Source organism: Hyperolius riggenbachi, chromosome 2, assembly GCF_040937935.1.
Source record: "Hyperolius riggenbachi isolate aHypRig1 chromosome 2, aHypRig1.pri, whole genome shotgun sequence".
NCBI classification, from domain to species: Eukaryota; Metazoa; Chordata; class Amphibia; order Anura; family Hyperoliidae; genus Hyperolius; species Hyperolius riggenbachi.
In genome coordinates, this window is record NC_090647.1 from 95,358,455 (window position 1) to 95,384,679 (window position 26,225).

The following is a 26,225-nucleotide window of genomic DNA, read 5'->3' on the forward strand; positions in this document are numbered from 1 at the left end:
CCACCAACAGGGTCCGGGACTCCAGGCGGATTGCTGAAATTTTTAGGCCGCTGCTAGCAGCGGCCGCTGTAATAATTTTTCGGGTGCGTGTACATGACTGCCTAATTTTTCTGGCTGCACTGCGGGCAGCTGCAACAACAAAAAAAAAGGCATGAACATGCGCCCATTCCCCTTCGTGATCATTACCTTGCCGTGGTGAAGGGGCTTGCGTATCACAATGGAGCAATGACCGGCGCCTAGATGAGTGTCTCGGGGGGCACACCCACGATAATAAGGTCGTTGCCTCATTGTGGTCAGACCAAATTTGATCAGCTGGACAGTCACTGTTCTGTCATTCAGCTACATCAGCCAGGTGACTGACCATATGGGCTGTAAAGCCACCAAAACCTGCACTCTCGCCATGGTGCGCACCAGTCCAGCACGGCCGTCACTACACAAACAGCTGTTTGCGGTGCGTTACACGATGAGTTTGGTGCGTCAGTGTGAAGCAGTACCTTAATTACACTACCTGATTGATGTATACACATGCAAGATGTTTGAAAGCACTTTAGGCCTGTCATTTAACATTCAATGTGATTTCTGCCCTTAAAACGCTGCTTTGCGTCAAATCCAGATTTTTCCCGGGGACTTTTGGCATGTATCCCACTCCGCCATCCCCCCCTCCAGGTGTTAGACCCCTTGAAACATCTTTTCCATCACTTTTGTGGCCAGCATAATTAATTTTTTTTTTCAAAGTTCGCATCCCCATTGAAGTCTATTGCGGTTCGCGAACTTTAACGCGAACCGAACCTTTCGCGAAAGTTCGCGAACCCGGTTCGCGAACCGAAAATCGGAGGTTCGGCCCAACTCTACTTACACACAAGTCGGTGCATGCAGCGCTGCAGGACGAGATTTCTCCTCCGCAGTCAAAAAGATACGTTTGCCGAGGCATATGGGCCGAGGAGTGGTGTTGGGGATTCATATGCTTTGGCAAACACTTTGTATCAAAAAAGAACTCTGGCAATGATTTGTTCATCCACATCGATCGGTGTGAATGGATAAATCAGGTTTGCCAGGGCATACGAGCTGGTGGGTTTGGATTTTTGGGGCGGCAGCTCCTATGTCCTGGCAGACGCCTTCCCCTCCTTTTTGTATTGTTTTGTCTTTTTTTCTTCTCTCTTTTTTTCTATCCAGACCGACCAATCAGCTGCAGCACTGATGGTGCATCCTGACAGAACATTGCGCGTCTGTCAGCTTACACACAAGTCGGTGCATGCAGCGCTGCAGGACGAGATTTCTCCTCCGCAGTCAAAAAGATACGTTTGCCGAGGCATATGGGCTGAGGAGTGGTGTTGGGGATTCATATGCTTTGGCAAACACTTTGTATCAAAAAAGAACTCTGGCAATGATTTGTTCATCCACATCGATCGGTGTGAATGGATAAATCAGGTTTGCCAGGGCATACGAGCTGGTGGGTTTGGATTTTTGGGGCGGCAGCTCCTATGTCCTGGCAGACGCCTTCCTCCTCTTTTTTTTTTTTTTTTTTCAAAATTTTTTGGCAGATATTTTTTCATCCACATTGATTGATTGTTTGACGTTCATTTTTCCTTTCAGCCCACAGTGCATTACCCTTATGCCCAATATAAGGAGTATAGCAGAAACTCCTAATACTGGCCATACATGTAATGATTGCAGAGACCCTAAAATGCCAGGACAGACCCCACGAATGATGCCATTTTGGAAAGAGGACACCCCAAAGTATTCCGTGAGGTGCATGGTGAGTTCATAGAATGATTTATTTTTTGTCACAAGTTAGCAGAAATTGTGGTTTTGTGTTTTTTTTTTTTTTTTCACAAAATGTCATTTTCCGCTAACTTGTGACAAAAAATAAAATTTTCTATGAACTCACCATGGCCCTCATGGAATACCTTAGCGTGTATTCTTTCCAAAATGGGGTCATTTGTGGGGTTTGTTAACTGTCCTGGCAAGTGGGCGGGGTGCTAAATTTTGAGCACCCCTGTAAAGCCTAAAGGTACTCATTGGACTCTGGGCCCCTTAGCGCAGTTAGGGTGCAAAAAAGTGCCACACATGTGGTATCGCCGTACTCGGGAGAAGTAGTACAATGTGTTTTGGGGTGTATTTTTACACATACCCATGCTGGGTGGGAGAAATACCTCTGTAAATGACAATCTTTTTTGATTTTTTTACACACAATTGTCCATTTACAGAGTTATTTCTCCCACCCAGCATGGGTATGTGTAAAAATACACCCCAAAACACATTGTACTACTTCTCCCGAGTACGGCGATACCACATGTGTGGCACTTTTTTGCACCCTAACTGCGCTAAAGGGCCCAAAGTCCAATGAGTATCTTTAGGATTTCACAGGTCATTTTGCGGAATTTGATTTCCAGACTACTCCTCACGGTTTCGGGCCCCTAAAATGCCAGGGCAGTATAGGAACCCCACAAATGACCCCAATTTAGAAAGAAGACACCCCAAGGTATTCCGTTAGGAGTATGGTAAGTTCATAGAAGATTTTATTTTTTGTCAAAAGTTAGCGGAAAATTGATTTTTATTGTTTTTTTCACAAAGTGTCATTTTCCACTAACTTGTGACAAAAAATAAAATCTTCTATGAACTCACCATACTCCTAACGGAATACCTTGGGGTGTCTTCTTTCTAAAATGGGGTCATTTGTGGGGTTCCTATACTGCCCTGGCATTTTAGGGGCCCTAAACCGTGAGGAGTAGTCTGGAAATCAAATTCCGCAAAATGACCTGTGAAATCCTAAAGATACTCATTGGACTTTGGGCCCTTTAGCGCAGTTAGGGTGCAAAAAAGTGCCACACATGTGGTATTGCCGTACTCGGGAGAAGTAGTATAATGTGTTTTGGGGTGTATTTTTACACATACCCATGCTGGGTGGGAGAAATATCTCTGTAAATGACAATCTTTTGATTTTTTTACACACAATTGTCCATTTACAGAGTTATTTCTCCCACCCAGCATGGGTATGTGTAAAAATACACCCCAAAACACATTGTACTACTTCTCCCGAGTACGACGATACCACATGTGTGGCACTTTTTTGCACCCTAACTGCGCTAAAGGGCCCAAAGTCCAATGAGTATCTTTAGGATTTCACAGGTCATTTTGCGGAATTTGATTTCCAGACTACTCCTCACGGTTTAGGGCCCCTAAAATGCCAGGGCAGTATAGGAACCCCACAAATGACCCCATTTTAGAAAGAAGACACCCCAAGGTATTCCGTTAGGAGTATGGTAAGTTCATAGAAGATTTTATTTTTTGTCAAAAGTTAGCGGAAAATTGATTTTTGTTGTTTTTTTTCACAAAGTGTCATTTTCCACTAACTTGTGACAAAAAATAAAATCTTCTATGAACTCACCATACTCCTAACAGAATACCTTGGGGTGTCTTCTTTCTAAAATGGGGTCATTTGTGGGGTTCCTATACTGCCCTGGCATTTTAGGGGCCCTAAACCGTGAGGAGTAGTCTGGAAATCAAATTCCGCAAAATGACCTGTGAAATCCTAAAGATACTCATTGGACTTTGGGCCCTTTAGCGCAGTTAGGGTGCAAAAAAGTGCCACACATGTGGTATTGCCGTACTCGGGAGAAGTAGTATAATGTGTTTTGGGGTGTATTTTTACACATACCCATGCTGGGTGGGACAAATATCTCTGTAAATGACAATCTTTTGATTTTTTTACACACAATTGTCCATTTACAGAGTTATTTCTCCCACCCAGCATGGGTATGTGTAAAAATACACCCCAAAACACATTGTACTACTTCTCCCGAGTACGGCGATACCACATGTGTGGCACTTTTTTGCACCCTAACTGCGCTAAAGGGCCCAAAGTCCAATGAGTATCTTTAGGATTTCACAGGTCATTTTGCGGAATTTGATTTCCAGACTACTCCTCACGGTTTAGGGCCCCTAAAATGCCAGGGCAGTATAGGAACCCCACAAATGACCCCATTTTAAAAAGAAGACACCCCAAGGTATTCCGTTAGGAGTATGGTAAGTTCATAGAAGATTTTATTTTTTGTCAAAAGTTAGCGGAAAATTGATTTTTATTGTTTTTTTTCACAAAGTGTCATTTTCCACTAACTTGTGACAAAAAATAAAATCTTCTATGAACTCACCATACTCCTAACGGAATACCTTGGGGTGTCTTCTTTCTAAAATGGGGTCATTTGTGGGGTTCCTATACTGCCCTGGCATTTTAGGGGCCCTAAACCGTGAGGAGTAGTCTGGAAATCAAATTCCGCAAAATGACCTGTGAAATCCTAAAGATACTCATTGGACTTTGGGCCCTTTAGCGCAGTTAGGGTGCAAAAAAGTGCCACACATGTGGTATTGCCGTACTCGGGAGAAGTAGTATAATGTGTTTTGGGGTGTATTTTTACACATACCCATGCTGGGTGGGAGAAATATCTCTGTAAATGACAATCTTTTGATTTTTTTACACACAATTGTCCATTTACAGAGTTATTTCTCCCACCCAGCATGGGTATGTGTAAAAATACACCCCAAAACAAATTGTACTACTTCTCCCGAGTACGACGATACCACATGTGTGGCACTTTTTTGCACCCTAACTGCGCTAAAGGGCCCAAAGTCCAATGAGTATCTTTAGGATTTCACAGGTCATTTTGCGGAATTTGATTTCCAGACTACTCCTCACGGTTTAGGGCCCCTAAAATGCCAGGGCAGTATAGGAACCCCACAAATGACCCCATTTTAGAAAGAAGACACCCCAAGGTATTCCGTTAGGAGTATGGTAAGTTCATAGAAGATTTTATTTTTTGTCAAAAGTTAGCGGAAAATTGATTTCTATTGTTTTTTTTCACAAAGTGTCATTTTCCACTAACTTGTGACAAAAAATAAAATCTTCTATGAACTCACCATACTCCTAACGGAATACCTTGGGGTGTCTTCTTTCTAAAATGGGGTCATTTGTGGGGTTCCTATACTGCCCTGGCATTTTAGGGGCCCTAAACCGTGAGGAGTAGTCTTGAAACGAAATTTCTCAAAATGACCTGTGAAATCCTAAAGGTACTCATTGAACTTTGGGCCCTTTAGCGCAGTTAGGGTGCAAAAAAGTGCCACACATGTGGTATCGCCGTACTCAGGAGAAGTAGTATAATGTGTTTTGGGGTGTATTTTTACACATACCCATGCTGAGTGGGAGAAAGATCTCTGTAAATGGACAATTGTGTGTAAAAAAAATTAACAAATTGTCATTTACAGAGATATTTCTCCCACCCAGCATGGGTATGTGTAAAAATACACCCCAAAACACATTATACTACTTCTCCTGAGTACGGCAATACCACATGTGTGGCACTTTTTTGCAGCCTAACTGCGCTAAGGGGCCCAAAGTCCAATGAGCACCTTTAAGCTTTACAGGGGTGCTTACAATTTAGCACCCCCCAAAATGTCAGGACAGTAAACACACCCCACAAATGACCCCATTTTGGAAAGTAGACCCTTCAAGGTATTCAGAGAGGGGCATGGTGAGTCCGTGGTAGATTTCATTTTTTTTTGTCGCAAGTTAGAAGAAATGGAAACTTTTTTTTTTTTTTTTTTTTTTTTGTCACAAAGTGTCATTTTCCGCTTACTTGTGACAAAAAATAATATCTTCTATGAACTCACTATGCCTCTCAGTGAATACTTTGGGATGTCTTCTTTCCAAAATGGGGTCATTTGGGGGGTATTTATACTATCCTGGAATTCTAGCCCCTCATGAAACATGACAGGGGGTCAGAAAAGTCATAGATGCTTGAAAATGGGAAAATTCACTTTTTGCACCATAGTTTGTAAACGCTATAACTTTTACCCAAACCAATAAATATACACTGAATGGGTTTTTTTTTATCCAAAACATGTTTGTCCACATTTTTCGCGCTGCATGTATACAGAAATTTTACTTTATTTGAAAAATGTCAGCACAGAAAGTTAAAAAAATCATTTTTTTGCCAAAATTCATGTCTTTTTTGATGAATATAATAAAAAGTAAAAATCGCAGGAGCAATCAAATAGCACCAAAAGAAAGCTTTATTAGTGAGAAGAAAAGGAGCCAAAATTCATTTAGGTGGTAGGTTGTATGAGCGAGCAATAAACCGTGAAAGCTGCAGTGGTCTGAATGGAGAAAAAGGCTCTGGTCCTTAAGGGGCGAAAAGACTGTGGTCCTGAAGTGGTTAATGACCCTTTGAGCTTTTTTAGCACCTAAGCTGAATACTCACCTCACGACCCAAGAAGATGGATCCCTGCGATGTCCCATGATAACGAGTGCTCTCCGTTCCCTCTCCCTGGCTGCAGGTATACGCAAAGTCACACGGCGGCGCAAACGAGAGTTCAAGTGATCGCGGTGCTTTGCGCAGGATCTGCCGTGAAACAATCGCACAAACAATTGCTTGTTGCTTCCCAAAAATTACAGGTCGTTGGAAAAATAACATAGTAGGTACAGGCCTTTAACCACTTCACCACTGAGGGTTTTTTCCCCTTATGGACCAGAGAAATTTTCACATTTCAGCCCTTCTCCCTTTCATTCGCCAATAACTTTATAGTTATAACAAAATTATCTATATCTTGTTTTTGCTTTCTTTGGTTGGAATATTTTGCTAAGAATTATTGTACTCTAAATGCATTTTAACAGGAATAATAATAACAAAATCGAGAAAAAAAAAATCTCAGTTTTCGGCCTTTATAGTTTAAAAATAAAACGTTCTACTGTGGATGAAACCCACACATTTTATTTGCCTATTTGTCCCATTTGCAAAGTTCAAAATATTTCCCTAGTACAATGTATGACGGCAACATTTTATTTGAAAATAAAGGTGTATTTTTTCTGTTTTGCATCCATCACTAATTGCAATCCCATTCATGCAAATGTAACATTAATATACCCTCAAGACATACATATTAAAAAATAATTCAGTCCCTAAGGTAACCATTTATGTATTTTTTTCTTTTTTTTTTTAAATGCAATTTTTTTGGGTGTAACTATGGGAGAGTAGGGGAGGTAAGGGGTTAATTTTAATTTTATATTTTAAAAAATATATGTAGGTGTAATTTTACTATTTGGCCACAAGATGCCCCCACACTTTTTCTTCCTGCGCATACTGTTAGTATGCGAACAGGAAGTAACGCGTGTATGTGTTACTTTGTTACAATGACCGAAGGCATCTCATTGATGTTGGCGATCATTGACAAGTGGACTTAGATCAATGAATGGGAACTGTGTTCCCATTCAGTGGTCTCCCTACTAAAGGGTGGCAATGAGAACATGCGCGGGAGCGCGCATAGCGGTGATATACGTATATCTAAGCCCCTTATCTTACTGTTGCTAAGTTGTTTTAACTTCTATTCATTTTTTGGAAATCAGTGTTTCAGGGGCTTCAGTATGTAGACACCCATGAAGGACTCCATAGCACTCCAAACCCGAAGTGCCTCTTCTTGGCGCACAGAGCCAGCCACGCAGCGCCTGAGCCGGCGTCACTATACCAGCAGTGCTATAATCTGTGGCCTATGTACGGGTAATTTGAGGTTACAGCAAATTACTTCTCCCTCCAAGATGCTATGACTTGGAGAATAGTATTTAACCACTTTCCCCTCCACTACAGTATATCTACGTCAGCTGTGGCACCCTCCAAGCCACAGCCACGTAGATATACTAACCTGCTTGCAGCGCTGTTGTGCAGGGACAGGTGCGCTTCAGAGCGCACCCCCCGGCACTGTCAGCTGCCTTACTAATTGGCAAAAGGGAACATGTTCCCTTGTAGCCAATTAGTGACCCCCCCGCGGATGAATGATCACCGCTGTAGCAAACAGCGTGATCATTCATCTTTCCCCCCCCCCCCCGTGGCCAGATCGTAAAAAAAACACCCCTGCAAGATGAATATCTTACCTGAACTGGTTCCTGCGATCATCCTGCAGCTCCAGCCTCCATTCTCCGCGGTGTACTCAGCCCTGTGACGCTGAATATCCGGGTCCCGGCTTGATGACGTCATCAAGCCGGGACCCGGAAATTCAGCGTCACAGGGCTGAGTGAAGAGCGGAGAATGGAGGCTGGAGCTGCAGGATGATCGCAGGAACCAGGTAAGGTGAGATATTCATCTTGCAGGGGCGTTTTTTTTACGATCTGGGGGGGGGGGGCATCGTGATAAGGGGGTGGGGGCACATCAGGCTGCCCATAACAGAGGGTGGGGGTTTAAAATCTGAAGGTGGGGGGTTTGAAATTATTATTGGGGCCCATCAGGGTAATGGGGTGGGGGATTTTATAATGGGGGGCACATCTGATGGTCCTGAGGGACATAACTTAATGCTGGGGGGCACATATGCAATAATGGGGTGGGGGCGCTAATCCTGGGGACACATCTGGCTATAATGGGGAACACTGATCCTGGGGACACATCTGGCTATAATGAGGTGTGCTTATTTGTGATACGCAGCTGTATAAATATATGTGGGGGGGGGTCGCAAATGCAGGGGCATATCTGGCTATACTGGGGGGCTGATATTGGGGGCACATCTGGCTATACTGGGGGGGTCTGATACTGGGCACACATCTGGCTATCTATCCTTGGGGGACTTAATACTGATGGCATGTCTTTTACCTACTGTAGCACTTTGTATTTTTTACTAGAATTGAAGAAAACCTGAGAAATAATGCAATTTTAACGTTTTCCCCTCTTTTTTCCCGCTAAAATGCGCAGAAAAAAAAATTATCGGGACAGAATACCCGCCAATGAAAGTCTAGTTTGTCCTGAAAAAAACGATACCTAGATCATTTAGGTGTCGTGAGTAGGGATAAAGTTATGGCTGATTAAAAAGGGACACCGCTAAAGCGTCAAAACTGCTCTGGTCAATAAGGGGAAAACAAGGTCTGGATGCGAAGTGGTTAACACTGCCGGGAATTTCAGCGGCAGCAGAGGGGAAAGGTTTAATTTTGATGGATGTCTTCACTTAATAAAGGAGAATTGCAGGAGCTTAAATTGATTTAAACTTTTTTTCATTTCTGGAACTAAAAATTATTTCCACACCTAGTTTTTCATCATATGCTAAATTTCTATAAATCGGGTTTATAACAGCTTTGCTTTACCTTTCCCAATGTGCCGGCGAGTGTTTTCAATAGTGGAGTTTCGATTGACATTGGAGAGGAGGCCTAAGCAAAATCTGTTCTTGTTGTTGGAAGGATCCGTGAAGCCGTCAATGAGGACACTGCGGGATGAGGCCTGGAACGTCTCTCCCACCCGATTGTTCAGCTCATAGTAAGCAACAGAACACCAGTGTAATGGCTCCTCATAGCAAACAGGGCGAAATTCTGCAAATGGAGCATTAGAAAATAAAACCCAATACCAAATGCAAGTTCTACGTTAACAATATGAAACTAGATGCATTACTGATGTGATATACAGTGGGATGCGAAAGTTTGGGCAAGATTGTTAATCGTCATGATTTTCCAGTATAAATCGTTGGTTGTTACGATAAAAAATGTCAGTTAAATATATCATATAGGAGACACACACACAGTGATATTTGAGAAGTGAAATAAAGTTTATTGCATTAACAGAAAGTGTGCAATAATTGTTTAAATAAAATTAGGCAGGTGCATAAATGTGGGCACTGTTGTCATTTTATTGATTCTAAAACCTTTAGAACTAATTATTGGAACTCAAATTGGCTTGGTAAGCTCAGTGACCCCTGATCTACATACACAGGTGAATCCAATTATAAGAAAGAGAATTTAACCAGTTCACTTCCAAGGTTTTTACCCTAACGGACCAGAGCAATTTTCACCTGTCAGTGCTCCTCCCTTTTATTCTCTAATAACTTTATTACTACTTATCACAAAAAATTGATCTATACCTCGTTTTTTTTTTGCCACCAATTAGGCTTTCTGTGGGTAGTACATTTTGCTAAGAATTTTTTTATTCTAAATGCATTTTATGGGAAAAATACAGAAATAATGAAAAAAAAAATATTATTTCTCAGTTTTTAGCCATTATAGTTTTAAAATTAAACATTCTCCTGTGGATAAAACCGACACATTTTGTTTGCCCAGCTGTCCCGATTATTAAACCGTTTAAATTATGTCCCTATCACAATGTATGGCGACAATATATTATTTTGAAATATAGGTGTTATTTTTCTGTTTTGTTTTAGCCATAATTACAAACTCCTATGTAATAAAATAAAATTAATTTTCCCTCAGTCAACTGTTTATTTATTGATTTTAAGCTGATTTTTTTTTACAGGTGGTTTTTTTTAAGGGGGGGGTGGAAGTGTAATTTACGTATTTTATTAATATTGTGTATTTTACATAGTATGTTTGTGCTTGTATGTGTAATATACTTTTTGGCCACAAGATGGCGCTAGTGAACACTCTCCCGTTAAGGAAGTGATCACTTTTTTTTTTTTTTACACTTTATTAAACTTAAACAGTTTCCTGTTTTATGAATGGAGGTGGCTACTGTTCGCGGTCACGCCCATTCACTTCAGGCATTGCGATTGGGTAGAGGACCGCTCGGTCTTCTCCCCTAATCACTTAACAAGGGATCCCGATGGAAACGGCGGCGGTAGCGGCGCGGACATGTGCGGAGCGGCGGCGGGAATGCGCGACGTATTAAAACGTCATGTTGCCGTTAATAGGCTAAAGCATGACGTTTTAATATGTTACATTGTCATTAAATGGTTAAGGGGGTCAATTGTACGTTTCCCTCCTCTTTTAATTTTCTCTGAAGAGTAGCAATATGGGGGTTTCAAAACAACTCTCAAATGACCTAAAGACAAAGATTGTTCACCATCAAGGTGTAGGGAAAGGATACAGAAAGCTGTCACAGAGATTTCAGCTGTCTGTTTTCACAGTTAGGAATATATTGAGGAAATGGAAGACCACCAGCTCAGTTCAAGTTAAGGATCGAAGTGGCAGACCAAGAAAAATCTCAGATAAACAAAAGCGACAAATGGTGAGAAGTCAGAGTCAACCCACAGACCAGCACCAAAGACCTATAACATTATCTTGCAGCAGATGGAGTCACTGTGCATCGTTCAACCATTCGGCGCACTTTACACAAGGAGATGCTGTATGCAGAGGAATCCTCTTCTCTGCCCACAGCCCAAAAAAAGCCGCTTGAGGTATGCTAAAGCACATTTGGACAAGCCAGCTTCATTTTGGGATAAGGTGCAGTGGACTGCTAAAACTAAAATTTAGTTATTTGGGCATAACAAGGGGCGTTATGCATGGAGGAAAAACACAGCATTTCAAGAAAAACACCTTCTATCTACAGTAAAATATGGTGGTGGTTCCATCATGCTGTGGGGCTGTGTGGCCAGTGCAGGGACTGGGAATCTTGTAAAAGTTGAGGGACGCATGGATTCCACTCAGTATCAGCAGATTCTGGAGACCAATGTCCAGGAATCAGTGATGAAGCTGAAGCTGTGCCGGGGCTGGATCTTTCAACAAGACAACAACCCTAAACACTGCTCAAAATCCACTAAGGCATTCATGCAGAGGAACAAGTACAACGTTCTGGAATGGCCATCTCAGTCCCCACACCTGAATATAATTGAAAATCTGTGGTGTGAGTTAAAGAGAGCTGTCCATCCTCAGAAGCCATCAAACCTGAATGAACTAGAGAGGTTTTGTAAAAAGGAATGGTCCAAAATACCTTCAACCAGAATCAAGACTCTCATTGTGACCTACAGGAACCGTTAGGAGGCTGTAATTTCTCCAATCGGAGGATCTACTAAATTTTGATTTAATTTCTTTTTTGTGGTGCTCAAATTTATGCCCCTGCCTAATTTTGTTTAAACAATTATTGCACACTTTCTGTAAATCCAATAAACTTAATTTCACTTCTCAAATATTACTCTGTGTGTCTCCTATATGATACAGTGGGTTGCAAAAGTATTCGGCCCCCTTGAAGTTTTCCACATCTTGTCACATTACTGCCACAAACATGCATCAATTTTATTGAAATTCCACATGAAAGACCAATACAAAGTGGTGTACATGTGAGAAGTGGATCGAAAATTATACATCATTCCAAACATTTTTTTACAAATAAATAACTGCAAAGTGGGGTGTGCGTAATTATTCAGCCCCCTGAGTCAATACTTTGTAGAACCACCTTTTGCTGCAATTACAGCTGCCAGTCTTTTAGGGTATGTCTCTACCAGCTTTGCACATCTAGAGACTGAAATCCTTCCCCATTCTTCTTTGCAAAACAGCTCCAGCTCAGTCAGATTGGATGGACAGCGTTTGTGAACAGGAGTTTTCAGATCTTGCCACAGTTTCTCGATTGGATTTAGATCTGGACTTTGACTGGGCCATTCTAACACATAGATATGTTTTGTTTTAAACCATTCCATTGTTGCCCTGGCTTTATGTTTAGGGTTATTGTCCTGCTGGAAGGTGAACCTCCGCCCCAGTCTCAAGTCTTTTGCAGTCTCCAAGAGGTTTTCTTCCAAGTTTTCCCTGTATTTGGCTCCATCCATCTTCCCATCAACTCTGACCAGCTTCCGTGTCCCTGCTGAAGAGATGCACCCCCCGAGCATGATGCTGCCACCACCATATTTGACTGTGGGGATGGTGTGTTCAGAGTGATGTGCAGTGTTAGTTTTCTGCCACACATAGCGTTTTGCATTTTGACCAAAAAGTTCAATTTTGGTCTCATCTGACCAGAGCACCTTCTTCTACATGGTTGCTGTATCCCCCACATGGCTTGTGGCAAACTGCAAACGGGACTTCTTAGGCTTTCTGTTAAGAATGCCTTTCTTCTTGCCACTCTTCCATAAAGGCCAACTTTGTGCAGTGTACAACTAATAGTTGTCCTATGGACAGATTCCCCCACCTGAGCTGTAGACCTCTTGACTGCATTTCTGATCAGCGCTCTCCTTGTTCGGCCTGTGAGTTTAGGTGGATGGCCTTGTCTTGGTAGGTTTACAGTTGTGCCATACTCCTTCCATTTCTGAATGATCGCTTGAACAGTGCTGGGTTCAAGGCTTTGGAAATCTTTTTGTAGCCTAACCCTGCTTTAAATTTCTCAATAACTTGATCCCTGACCTGTCTTGTGTGTTCTTTGGACTTCACGGTGTTGTTGCTCCCAATATTCTCTTAGACAACCTTAGAGGCCCTCAAAGAGCAGCTGTATTTGTACTGACATTAGATTACACCCAGGTGCACTCTATTTAGTCATTAGCACTCATCAGGCAATGTCTATAGGCAACTGACTGCACTCAGATCAAAGGGGGCCGAATAATTATGCCCACACCACTTTGCAGTTATTTATTTGTAAAAAATGTTTGGAATCATGTATTATTTTCACACCACTTTGTGTTGGTCTTTCATGTGGAATTCCAATAAAATTGATTCATGTTTGTGGCAGTAATATGACAAAATGTGGAAAACTTCAACTTTTGCAACCCACTGTATATTTAACTAACATTTTTTATCCTAACAACCAACGATTCATACAGGAAAATCATGACGATTAACAACGTTGCCCAAACTTTCACATCCCACTGTAAATAGAGTCATTGGCCTTGATGCAGGAACTAGCGGTAAAAATACTGCGCATACACAGCCCGGGTTAATATTACTGTGCACGGTCCTGTCAGTGTATCGTGCTCTTGTAGCATGACCGCAATGCTCCAGTAGCACGGCCACTATTATGGTAATTACGGTAGTAGTAGCAGCGCTACTGGAGTACTGTGGTCGCGCTACGAGCCCATCGCGGGGCAGTTGTGTGAGCGCGGTAATATTAACCCGCATTGTGTTTGCACTGTATATTCACTGCCAGTTCCTGCATCAACCTCAATGGCAGCTGTCCCTGGCCCAAGACAGCTTACATTCTTTGTTTAAGAGGGAACCTAGCCAATGAAAAATATCAAATCCTATGTAGTGTTTCTGGGGAATGATAAGGCTCTAATAAACAATACATGATCAAAATATGAACAATCCTTCTCATGGGTCTATGTGTTCCAGGCACGCTTATTTATTATTAACAGGTACATGAAATTAAGCACAGTGCCATGCAGTTGCCATATATAAACATCTGCAGTAGAATGGATAATACTGAACAGAACAGAGATGGGTGTGGGATTATCACAGGGTGCCAGCTCCCCCCAAAAATAACTTACTGCACTGACCCCAATCAACCATTACGTCTGTTAAAGCAGCAGGGCCAACCATACTATACCAGGAAAAAAACATATATATAAGTAGATAACTACTTGTTCTACTTACATAACAGATGTATTGCACTGTCCACGTTTTCATTTCAGTGAATTTTATATAGTGAATAGAGAACACTGTTCATGGCATTTGCCATCTTGATTCCCTCTGACTGAAGCCAATCCAATCCTGATGTAATTTCCTCCCTTACTTTTTTTTCTCCTAGAAACTGCACTGTCATAGCTAGCATGCTTTGTAAACACTTGTGAGCACAGCATAGAACAGATTTCAGCAGCTCAATGAACTGCCCTCAGCCAATCAGTGAGGAGCAGGAATGTGGGAAGGGCGAAGGGAGGGAGGGGTGTGGGAGGGTTGATGACAAGCTTCCTTCTCGTTGGCAATGTACCAAATAGAGCCATGCTGAGATTTATTATAGCAGAAACATTTCTGAATGGATTGGAGTGCTTTCAATGCAGGGTAAGGTTCCAGGCTGCATACTAAATAGAGAGCAGTGGGTAAATTGAATTTGATTTTGTGGTTGCCAATAGTTTTGTAAGTCAGCTTCCCAGCAGATTCAACCACTTTGATTGAATCTGTCAGTAATCAGCTGACTCCAGCATATCATAAATAATAAACTTCTGATCAATTTTGGATAGTTTATTGAAAAAGTGACTAACCATAGTAAATGTTGTTGAGTTAGTGCAAGGAGGAGACGTGGAGGATCGGTAACCGCTTAGTTTGGCACTGCATCATCCTATTGGTTTGATTAATGAGATAACTATGCTTATCTAAAGTACACCAAAAACACACTGGACTCTGGAAATGCATTCTCTAGAATCAGGAGTCTTCACCAACCAGCAGTCCGATGATTGGATCTGAGTTTAACAAATGTGAGAAGGACACTACCTGTGCTCATTTAGGGCTAGTGCACACCAGAGCGGTTCTGAAGCGTTTTTTAAAACTCTTGCAGGGAGAAAGCCACTTGGCTAATAAAAGTGAATGGGATGGTGCACACCAGAGCGGTTTGTTTTTTCAACAAACGCAAACTCGGGGGCTGCAGCATTTTTTAGATTTCTGAGGCGTTTCTGCCTCAATGTAAAGTATAGGAAAGTGGAAAACTGCTCTGAAAAATGCTAGATCAGAGCGGTTTTCCAGGCGTTTTTGTTACAGAGGCTGTTCAGTAACAGCTTTTACTGTAACAATATTTGTAATCTGCTGTACAAAAAAGCTCCAAAAAATGCTAGGCATGTTTAGAAAACGTCTCTAAACATGCTTCAAAAACCTCTAGCGTTTTGCAGATCTGCTAGAGGTTTTTGGTGTGCACTGGGCCTGTTAGTGTCAACTGTTGATTTTGAAAAATTGTCTGGGCTGTTTTTGGTATTGCTTGAGCTACTTCCGCGGGAGGAACTTAATTCTACAGCGTACAATGACATTGTAAGGAATGGTGTGCTTCCAAGGTTTTGAGTATGGTTTAGGAGGTTATTTTTTGTTTAAAGATGAGAACAAGGCTTAATATAATTTTGCCTTCTTGAAACAGAAGGTATTTGTGATAATTCAGCTTTAACCACTTGAGGACCACAGGTTTATTCCCCCCTAGTAACCAGGTGATTTTTTTTTACAATTCAGGACTATGCAGCTTTAACGATTTATTGCTCAGCCATACAGCTTACCACCAAAATGAATTTTACCTCCTTTTCTTGCCATTAGTGGAGGATTTTTTTCATGGTCTCTGATTGCTGCTGCGCTTGTTTTGTTAAATTAATTTTAAAACTTTTTACCCCCTCTTTCCCCCCTCCTCCACTAAATTTCCTCTGACTGCGCTCCGTACATAATATTCCACTCTCATAGACATCAGCCTATGAGAGGGATTAGATTGTGAGCCAATCAGAGGGGCAGCTAAGTGACAGGGCTGTCCCCTGTACAGTGCTGCGCTAGATCGCAATGCTGTACAAATGTTTATTAGCTGTTTTTTATGACATTGCAGCCTGCCAGCTCTGATTGCGGGTGGCAGGCTGCTAATGGATCCCGGCTCTGTTAACGAGCAGAGAACACGCGTGCATGCATTCCCTGCTAATCCCCGCCTCCAGGACTTGGCGCCAATCTGCGTTAGGTGGTCCTGGGGGCGCCAACTTCCCGCCGCCCATCGGTGTGAGGAGGTCGGAAGAAGTTAAGTGAGCAACTGTGGTTTCAAAAATATTTTGCATATTCAGGAGTGACACATCATGGGAAGCCACAGTTGTTCATTTAAAGTAGAATTATTGCAAATACCTTCTGTTTTAAGAAGGCAAAATTATATTCAGCATTGCTTCTTAGTAAGAGTTTGATGTAGAAGGACAGGACTGCACACAGTCCAATAAACACATTCTGGATGAATCTGGTTGCTACCTGCGAGCCAGGCTCCAACACCCAACACCAATCCCTGTCTCCATGTTCCAGGCATCAATAGAAAGCCTTTCCAGAACAGGGGAGGCTGTTAAAGGAAATCTGAAGTAAAACATTTTGCAAAGTTTAACCTATCACCCGTAATGGTTCTGGTCCCTCTGTGTCATTTCGCTCCGATCACTGCAGCAGCTGTGCTCCTCCAAAAGCTTAATGCATCGCCTTGAGCCAACGCATCTCCTCGGATGCGCAGTTCATAAAAATTTTAACTGAGCATGCTCCTGATCCTCCAAATGCTCCTGGCTATGAGAGTATGATTGAGAAGGCGTGCTGTCGGAGGCGCGCATGCACAGTAGCCGGCCAGCTTTCAGAGGAGAGCAGCTGCTGCACGGATGAGTGCAGAACAACAGCGAGGGACCAGAACGACTACAGGGGGCTAGAAGGAGCTCTAGGTAAGATAACTGTGCATTTATTTTTCATTTAGGATACCCTTCAGGCTGCTTTCACACTTCTTGCACTTGTAGCGTCATGGTTCTCATTCTAAATTCTCTGGCATATGGAGTTTGGTTCGTGCTTAAGCTCACCAATTCACACCGTCAGGAATCCTTTTTAACTTCCGGGGTTGGGGTCACTGCTGCACCGTGGTCGGGGGGCGGGCCTTCGCATATGCAGAGCGGTAAGTGCTTCTTTCTCACTGGTCTGCATTGGGATCTTAGCCTGTCAGTTCTGTCTCATTGCTATGACGCCCTCTAGTTGTGCCTCTCATCAAATGTGCCACTGCAGGGGTCATAGAAATGGGACTGGACTTAAAGGCTAACTATCGCAATGCAGTGACGACCATTAGAAGCACTCATCGCTCTGCAGTACATATTACACGACTCCTTGAAATACTAAAACTTTGGGATAATACTGTATGGATGGGCTCTCTCCTGTTGTCTCTTTTAACTGCAGTAGGCTTTGATAGACAACTTTATGTGTTAGTTGTCACGTTTATGTTGGACACCACCTGTTTTATGCACACATGTTAGGATCTCACATTGAGGAATGATATATAAATTACCAACAATACTCACCTCTGCCTTGGGCTGGTATGATAAGCTGGCATTCAGTGGAGTCGCCGGAGTGTCTGTTTTGGTTCCCATGAATCTCTGGAGGGTTGTAGGGTGGTGGAGGGGTATCTAGGGGCAAACAATTATATGAATGTTTAGGATAACTTACAGCTTAGCCAGAATTTGTACAGAAGTCATCAGTTTAGCTCACCTGTAATTTGATAGGGGCTCCCCGGATCAGATGAGCTTCTGGGAGAGTCTGGATAGCCAATGGTGTTTGGAGAGTGGAGGTAGATGTTGCTGGGCGAGGAAGAGAATGGAGTACATGATGGTTGCTGGAAAGACTCGGGGAAGGTGGCATTGTGTGGCATCAGTGGCTCACTGTTTAGGGACGTGTTCCGAAACTTGGCAAGTAGGCTCAGCTGTGGGTTAAACTCGCTGTGCCTTGGAACCAGTACCGGCGGAAGGACTAAAATGTAAAAATATATTAATATTTGTTACATACCAGATTAAGTTATATACAGAGAACAACAGTCACCCTTAGATATGTATACATATTAATCAAGGCCATTTAAAACTGACAAATATTGAGAGATTATGAAAGCTGCCACTGCGGACTTCATTCACAAAAGTGGTTATTACTTGGATGTCATGCTAATCATTTCACCTCTACAGTTTCTGAGTCATGTACCAGAAATATGCATGCAGTTGTCAGGGTTAAGGTGGCCACACACGATACAATAAAATGATCCGATTTTACAGCAATTCGACAAAAACGATCGTATCTCTCGAAAAAATCTAGTTTTTTTTCATTCGACTGAAAAATCCGATCGGATTTCCCGTTTTTTTTCGATTTAAAGGGACTCCGAGCAGTGCAGAAACTATGGAAAGATGCATATCATTTTAAAGCTCTCTTTCTCCTCTTTCCAATGATATATAAACCGCCACCCTACGCCTTTTAGTTTTCGCTATTTTCGCGATTGAAATTGCCGCGGCCGCGATTTCGATCGCGAATATAGAGAAAACTAAAAGGTGTAGGGCAACGATTTAGGTGTTGTCAGAAAGAGGAGAAAGAGAGCTTTAAAATGATATCCATTAAGCCATAGTTATATTGTATTACACAGGACGACACTTTCCCCAGTGTCAGCAGCTCCATTCTGCTGAATGCAGCTGCTGACTTTGACAAAAAGTCGCCCTGTGTAATACAATGTAACTATGGAAAGATGGATATCATTTTAAAGCTCTCTTCCTCCTCTTTCTGACGACACCTAAATCGTTGCCCTACGCCTTTTAGTTTTCACTATTTTCGCGATCGAAATCGCGGCCGCGGCAATTTCAATCGCAAAAATAGCGAAAACTAAAAGGCGTAGGGTGGCGGTTTATATATCATTGGAAAGAGGAGAAAGAGAGCTTTAAAATGATATGCATCTTTCCATAGTTTCTGCACTGCTCGGAGTCCCTTTAAATCAATCCGGAATGCCAGATATTTCTGTTCAATTTCTACAAAAGATTGTATGGTGTGTGTTGGATTGTAAGTTTATTAATATACACACCCTAGCAATTTTCTAAGAGTTTCTAATCATTTTTATCATAATTGAGGAAAAATTGAACATAGGTTTGTGGTACATTGGTCATATTTTTGAAATGTTACAATCAGTCAGAAAAATTGATTGCAATTCTTAAATTGAACAGATATTTCAAAAAATTCTCACTCGCACTGTGATCTGATTGATCTGAGGAAGCAGGTGAGATCCTGCGAAACACGTTTTTTTTTAGTGCTTGTATAAAGACCTCTATCCTGTAATCCTGGCCTTGTTCTTCAAAAGAGGTACACTGCCTTTCCCTTTCAAGCTGTTTTTAAAACAAATCTGTGGATCTGTTTTAAAAACTTACCTATGGAGAGGGAAGGCTCGTGATCCTTAAGAGTCTTCCTGTTTTCCACCCTCGGTGTCCTTGTTCCAGCGATGTCACCCTCGCTCAAATTTGCTGCCTCTGGGAGCCTTCTGTATCCCTGAGTGATCGCAAAGATGGGTGGCTCCGTACTGCACATGCTGTATTTGACCAATTGGTTGAATAGCTCTAACTGAAGTAACAGCGCTGGAATGAGGGGACCAAGAGGGACAGGGAAGGCTCAATAAGATCCACAGCCTGCTCTCTCCATAGGTAAGTATATGACCTTTTTTCACTTTAGTTTTACTTTAAAGGACATCTGAGGTGAAAATAAACTGAGAAAAACAATTGTATAACCCCCTTCTCCTAAAAACTCCTTTTTTTAAATATCCCACAGTTTTAATTTATATTTAAATCTAGGTCTAGTTCTTAAGTGTTTATTGTTTCATTGTTTCTGCTCAATGACACTTTCATTGAAGTATGCCAGAGCTCAAATCTATGAATTATTGACCCTTTTTATATCTTTCCTGCTCTCAGAAGCCATTTACTGACAGAAAAGTGTTTTATGGCTGGAATTACTTATCAGTGAGGGTTATTCTATAGACTGAGCCAGTCCGACCCGGACAGAAACTGTCACTTGCATACCTGATGTTTAATTATTTCAGGCAGATAAATAAAAAAGGAGCACTGCCTACTTATTTGTGTGCTTGGAACTGTACAGTCTCCTACTGGAGAGACTGGGGGTATGCAGCAGGGATGATCAATGAGATGGCCTAACACTGCTGCTGTCACTGTGACTGACAGCGGTATTAGGCCAGCGTAAAGCCGAGCAGTTCGGGACCATTTCTAATACATGATCAATTTTTGGCTGTACAGAAAAACCTAAGCTTTTTTTTTAATATATACCGTATATACTCGCATACAAGCCGAATTTTTGACCCCCAAAAAGGGGGCCAAAAGTTGGGGGGTCGGCTTGTATGCGAGTCGTGGGTGGTGGTCTGCGCTCCCCGCCCGCACGCTCGCCCGCTCGCCCCCTCCGTGGCCGCCGCTGCTGCTAAATTACCTGCTTCAGCGGCCGCTTCCTAATCCGGGTTCCCCTCTTCATCCTGCGGACTCCGTAACTGTATCACAGCAGCGCGCCCGGCGCTGCTGCTGTGACGATGCAGGGGGGCAGGAAAGAGCGGTTCCCCTGGTAATGGCGCCGTTACCAGGGGAACCGCTCTTTCCTGGCCCCTGCATTGTCACAGCAGCGCCGGGCGCGCTGCTGTGATACAGTTACGGAGTCCGCAGGATGAAGAGGGGAACCCAGATTAGGAAGCGGCCGCTGCCTAAAGCAGGTAATAGCAGCAGCGGCCGCGGAGGGAGGGAGCGTGCGGGGCAGGGCACTACACTGGGCACTATACTAGCTATACTGAGCACTATACTAGCTAAACTGGAGCACTATACTAGCTATACTGAGCACTATACTAGCTATACTGAGCACTATACTAGCTAAACTGGGGCACTATACTAGCTATACTGGGCACTATACTAGCTATACTGAGCACTATACTAGCTATACTGAGCACTTTACTAGCTATACTGAGCACTATACTAGCTAAACTGGGGCACTATACTAGCTATACTGAGCACTATATTAGCTAAACTGGGGCACTATACTAGCTAAACTGGGGCACTATACTAGCTATACTGAGCACTATACTAGCTAAACTGGGGCACTATACTAGCTATACTGAGCACTATACTAGCTAAACTGGGGCACTATACTAGCTATACTGAGCACTATACTAGCTAAACTGAGCACTATACTAGCTACACTGGGCACTATACTAGCTATACTGGGGCACTACCTACCCATACTGGGCACTTTACTAGCTATACTGGGACACACTAGGGGAATAAGGCGGCCAGCATTTCCTACCCCCGGCTTATATGGGGGTCAATCATTTTCCCCTGTTTTTTCAGGTAAAAGTTGGGGGGTCGGCTTATATGCGGGTCGGCTTATATGCGAGTATATACGGTATATATTTCTTTGAGAAATCTGATTGTTTTCCGCTTTTTTCTACACAAGTCGATCAAGAGCTGTCAATTTCTTGATTTAAAGACCAAAACAATTTTCAATCATTTTTTTCATAATTGGGGAAATTATTTATTTCCTTTCAAACAATACCAGTTGCCTGGCTATCCTGCTGATCCTCTGCCTCTAATACCTTTAACCATAGACTCTGAACAAGCATGTGCAGATCAGATGTTTCTAATATTATTGTCAGGTCTTACAAGATTAACTGCATGCTTGTTTCAGACACTAGTGCAGCCATATAGATCAGCAGGGCTGCCAGGCAACTGGTATTGTTTAAAGCAGGGCTGTGGAGTCGATACAAAAATTTTCCGACTCCAACTCCAACTCCTCAGTTTCTGAAACCCCGACTGACTCCAACTCCGACTCCGGGTACCCAAAATTGCTCAGACTCCGACTCCTCGACTCCGACTCCTTAGTCTAATACTTAACAGGGCTGTGGATTTTGTACAAAAATCATGCGACTCCGACTCCTCAGTTTCTGAAACCACGACTCCGACTCCAACTCCAGGTGCCCAAAATTGCCCCGACTCCTCGACCCCGACTCCACAGCCCTGGTTTAAAGTGAACCCGAAGTGAGAGATATGGAGGCTGCCATATTGTTTTTTCCTTTCTAACAATACCAGTTGCCTGGCAGCCCTGCTGATCTATTTGGCTGCAGTAGTGTCTGAATAACACCAGAAACATGCATGCAGCTAATCTTGTCATATCTGACAATGTTTTCAGAAACACCTGATCTGCTGCATGCTGGTTCAGGGTCTATGGCTAAAAGTATTAGAGGCAGAGGATCAGCAGGCTAGCTAGGCACCTGGTATTCTTAAGAGGAAATTAATATGGAAGCCTCCATATTCTTCTCACTTCAGTTGTCCTTTAATTATTGTCTGGACATTTTATTGTTGAGGATGACAATAAATGCAAGAATGCCCCTAAAGCTAGCAAGACTCTGGGTGACAATCAGATGTGCAGACACATCTGCCAAATATGCTGCATACAGACATTAGAAAACAGCGGGCCATGCCCATCACAATACAGCTATCCAGATATGATGGCAGAGGAGGGAAGAAGCATTACCGCTGTAATACCCAACCCATACAGCCTTCAGATTGTCACCACATCCAATCAAGAGCTGCTGGCTTGAGCAAAATTAATGTGTCATGCATAAAAGGCTTTCTGGAATCTCAGGAGAGATCAGTTCAGGCACTTTACATGTTATTGCCTAGGGAAAAGAGTAAAGAGGGGTGAAACTGAGACATCCTCAGCACTGACAGCAGAGATCAGCTCAATCAGCGAGGGAAAATGGACTGTGATGATAAGGGGGTCAGTGTGCAGACATTAAATCATCTCTCACATTGGTCAGACAGGGTAGTGAACTTTGCCTGATGTCTGTAGATAACTTAATTTTAGTCATCCTAATTAAAGCAAGAGTCAAGCTAGCAAAACAAATAGAGTAATCTCATATTCTATTCAAAGGAATTTTCTGAAGACCTCAACACAAAATTGCTGATCATTAATGATCGTAATCGGCCAATTACGATGATGCGAAATGTTGCATAATTTTTACGCTATTACAGCCATACGTATTTACGGTTTGCAATGAAGAGTGGAGGTGAAGGTCAGCACTGCCCACAACTTGGTTTTATTCAGTGAAAACGTGATGCATCAGCATAAATATACAGCCGTACGAGCCCGTGTGGTAGTCGAAAAATGAGTGCACATACCGATTCTAGTGGGCAGTCAGTGGGGCGGTGGGTGCAGGGCACAAGTAGCCTACCGGCTGTTTTGTGGTAATTTCAGTTTGGACATGCAGTTGATTTCCCGTAATTAGGCTAAATTTTGTAACAACTTTAGAAGTTAACAGCAAATCCGCCATACATGCTACGATTGTTAAGGGAAATACTGGAAACAAGTCAAAAATTGATTTTGAAAATGCAATGGAAAAAAGGTTTTCAAACTTTCACTTTTCTGAGTTTAAAAACAATGTTTCCTTGCATTTTCAAAATCAAATATCTCAAAAACTACAAGGTCTTTTTGAAAAAAAGTGTTTTTACTTGTTCCCAGTATTCCCCTTAAAGAGAATCTGTATTGTTAAAATCGCACAAAAGTAAACATACCAGTGTTTTAGGGGACATCTCCTATTCCCCTCTGTCACAATTTCGCCGCTCCCTGCCGCATTAAAAGCCGCATTAAAAGTAGTCAAAAACAGTTTTAAAAAGTTTGTTTATAAACAAACAAAATGGCCACCAAAACAGGAAGTAGGTTGATGTACAGCATGTCCACACATAGAAAATACATCCATACACAAACAGGCTGTATACAGCCTTCCTTTTGTATCTCAAGAGATCATTTGTGTGTTTCTTTCCCCCTGTTCTCATGCACTGAAGTTTCAGGCTGCTTGTTTCTTCCTGCAAACAGCTTTGCCCTTGTCTGTAATTCTTCAGTATGTGAAAGCCCAGCCAGTTCAGAGGACGATTTATCCAGCTTGTAAAAGATAAGAGAGAAGAGAGAAGCTGCTCTAATCCTAAATAACACACAGGCAGTGTGCATAGAGGGGCCTGGAAGGGGGAGTTCATAGCAGAACCACAACATCGAAGAACTTGGCAGCCTTCCAGACACAGGCCGACAAGTCTGACAGGGGAAAGATACATTGATTTATTACAGAGACAGTGATAGTATAAAGTGCTGCAGTAAGCCAGAACACATTGGAATAGCTTCTGGAACTTGTAGGATGATAAAAAACAGGATGCAATTTTTGTTACGGAGTCTCTTTAACAAACATAGCAATTATGGCATGATAGCATGTATGGGGGCTTTGTCATTAACTGCTAATGTCGGCACGAAGTTACAGATGCCTTATGTTTACGTGCAAAATTAATTAGGAATTTTTCCGAAATTTCGCATAACAATTTTATTTCAATAATGGGAAATTTGTGCCCATCACTATGCTGAAACCTGTGTGTGACAACAGACTACAGCCAACAGATGCAGCAAGTGAAACTTACCTGGAGTTTCCACCCGGCGGTAATGGTAAGGGTTGATGCACACATCCTTCTGCTTTGAACCAAAGGGGAACTCGCAGCACTCAAGAGGCTTCAACTCATGGTGAGACTGGAGGTCCGGCCACCTCCACACCCTGCAGTAGATGACATGTGGAAGGCCCTTGCGATGTGACACCTGCAGCCTCCCGTCCAGTGACCGTGGGATGGTGACACATTTACTCGGCTGTCCTGGTGTACTCAGTGCTCTCTCTAGTTCTTCCATTGCACCCTTTTTCTTCTTCAGCTTCTTCACTAGGGAGTCCACGGCCTTCTCTGCCCATTTTTCCTCCTCGTCTCCTTGCTTCCAGCCCAGGAGCCGTTTAACGGCAGGGCTTGTGAAGGAGAACAAGGAACTTATAGGCGTGCTGGAGTGCATATGAATCGTTAATGTCAGTTGGAGTCCTAATGAAAAAACAAGGAGACCAAGTCTTCTGAGCTTTCTTATGCAAAGACTCTTTCGATTTAGCCCTTCAGCATTGGGTTAACGTCTGTGAAGGTCCTGATATGAAAACAAAAGTTACAATTAGAATGCTGTAAAACTAAGGTTTCTTCAACTTATTTCCATGCTATTTATGGACAGCATTCATATTTATTGTGTTGGAGGTGCTAAGCCCTTCTTCCTCTAAGTAAAATGCCTTAGAATCAAAATTTGATCAACTGCCAAAACTTAAAGCGGACCTAAACCAAAAACAAGCATTTAATGTGGTGGTAATATAATAATATGTTGTATATCAGCAATATATCCGTCACAGTTTTTCTATAAGTGGAATGCAATTACCTGCATTTTGAAGAGTTTCCCGTAAGCCATACCCCCTAAGTGACATGTTGCCTTGGCAATATTCCTTATGCCTGGTTCACACGATGCAATTTTCCATCAGATTGATGGTCGAATCAATTATTTCCGATAGGTCGGATCTGATTTCTGATAAAATGTTTATATAAGTGATTGGAAAATCAATCAGAAAAACGAAGTAATTGATTTGACCGTCGATCTGAAACCAAATTGCATTGTGTGTACCAGGTATAAGACTTTGGCATTACCAGCCCCCTTCTGCACACAACATTGGTGGGCGTGTTTAAGACTTTTTCAGTGACGTGCCTGTAGGCGGCAATCTCTATCACCACCGACTGGCCACATTCAAGTCTGAATATCTCTGTAACCATGCATCCAACGGACCCCAAATTTAAAGGGCAGGGACACTTCTTCCATGCCAACTTGAGACCCTTAACCTTGCGGATTTCTGAAATAGGAAACTTTTGGATCCAAAGGCTTTCCCCTGAGGTGCCGAAGGGCACTTTTTTTCTTACAGTTACACTTGAAGAAAGTACCAGCCTGTGGAGCTACATTGCATACATGCTCCACAGCAACAGAACACATGGTTAGCCTTCACAGAACTTGGCCACTGAACTGTTGCCCAAGTGTACCTTATACCTGTGGGCATAAGTAGCGGTATGTGTGTATGAAACTTGACTCTAGACTGCAATACAGCCAGATAGTAGATCATGAGCCCTTTAGGCCAATAAGTGACATTAACTCTTGAATATTTAGAATGCTGCAGAAAATGGCTGCGCTATGTAAATAATAATAATAATGGATCATTTTTTTT

At 42.5% G+C, this 26,225-nt stretch overlaps 1 protein-coding gene across 2 annotated transcripts in view; it reads right to left on the reverse strand.

Annotated features, from left to right (window-relative positions):
- SMAD9 (SMAD family member 9) overlaps window positions 1-26,225 on the reverse strand; it is an 83,586-nt gene that overhangs the window by 21,594 nt on the left and 35,767 nt on the right. For both annotated transcript variants that reach the window (XM_068265030.1, XM_068265031.1), the window contains exons 2-5: window positions 24,583-25,117; window positions 17,828-18,085; window positions 17,641-17,745; window positions 9,113-9,334 (exon numbers count right to left, since the gene is read on the reverse strand). In XM_068265030.1, the coding sequence (XP_068121131.1) occupies window positions 9,113-9,334; window positions 17,641-17,745; window positions 17,828-18,085; window positions 24,583-24,994 (997 nt within the window). In that variant the 5' untranslated portion in view covers window positions 24,995-25,117. The remainder of the gene's footprint in view (window positions 1-9,112; window positions 9,335-17,640; window positions 17,746-17,827; window positions 18,086-24,582; window positions 25,118-26,225) is intronic.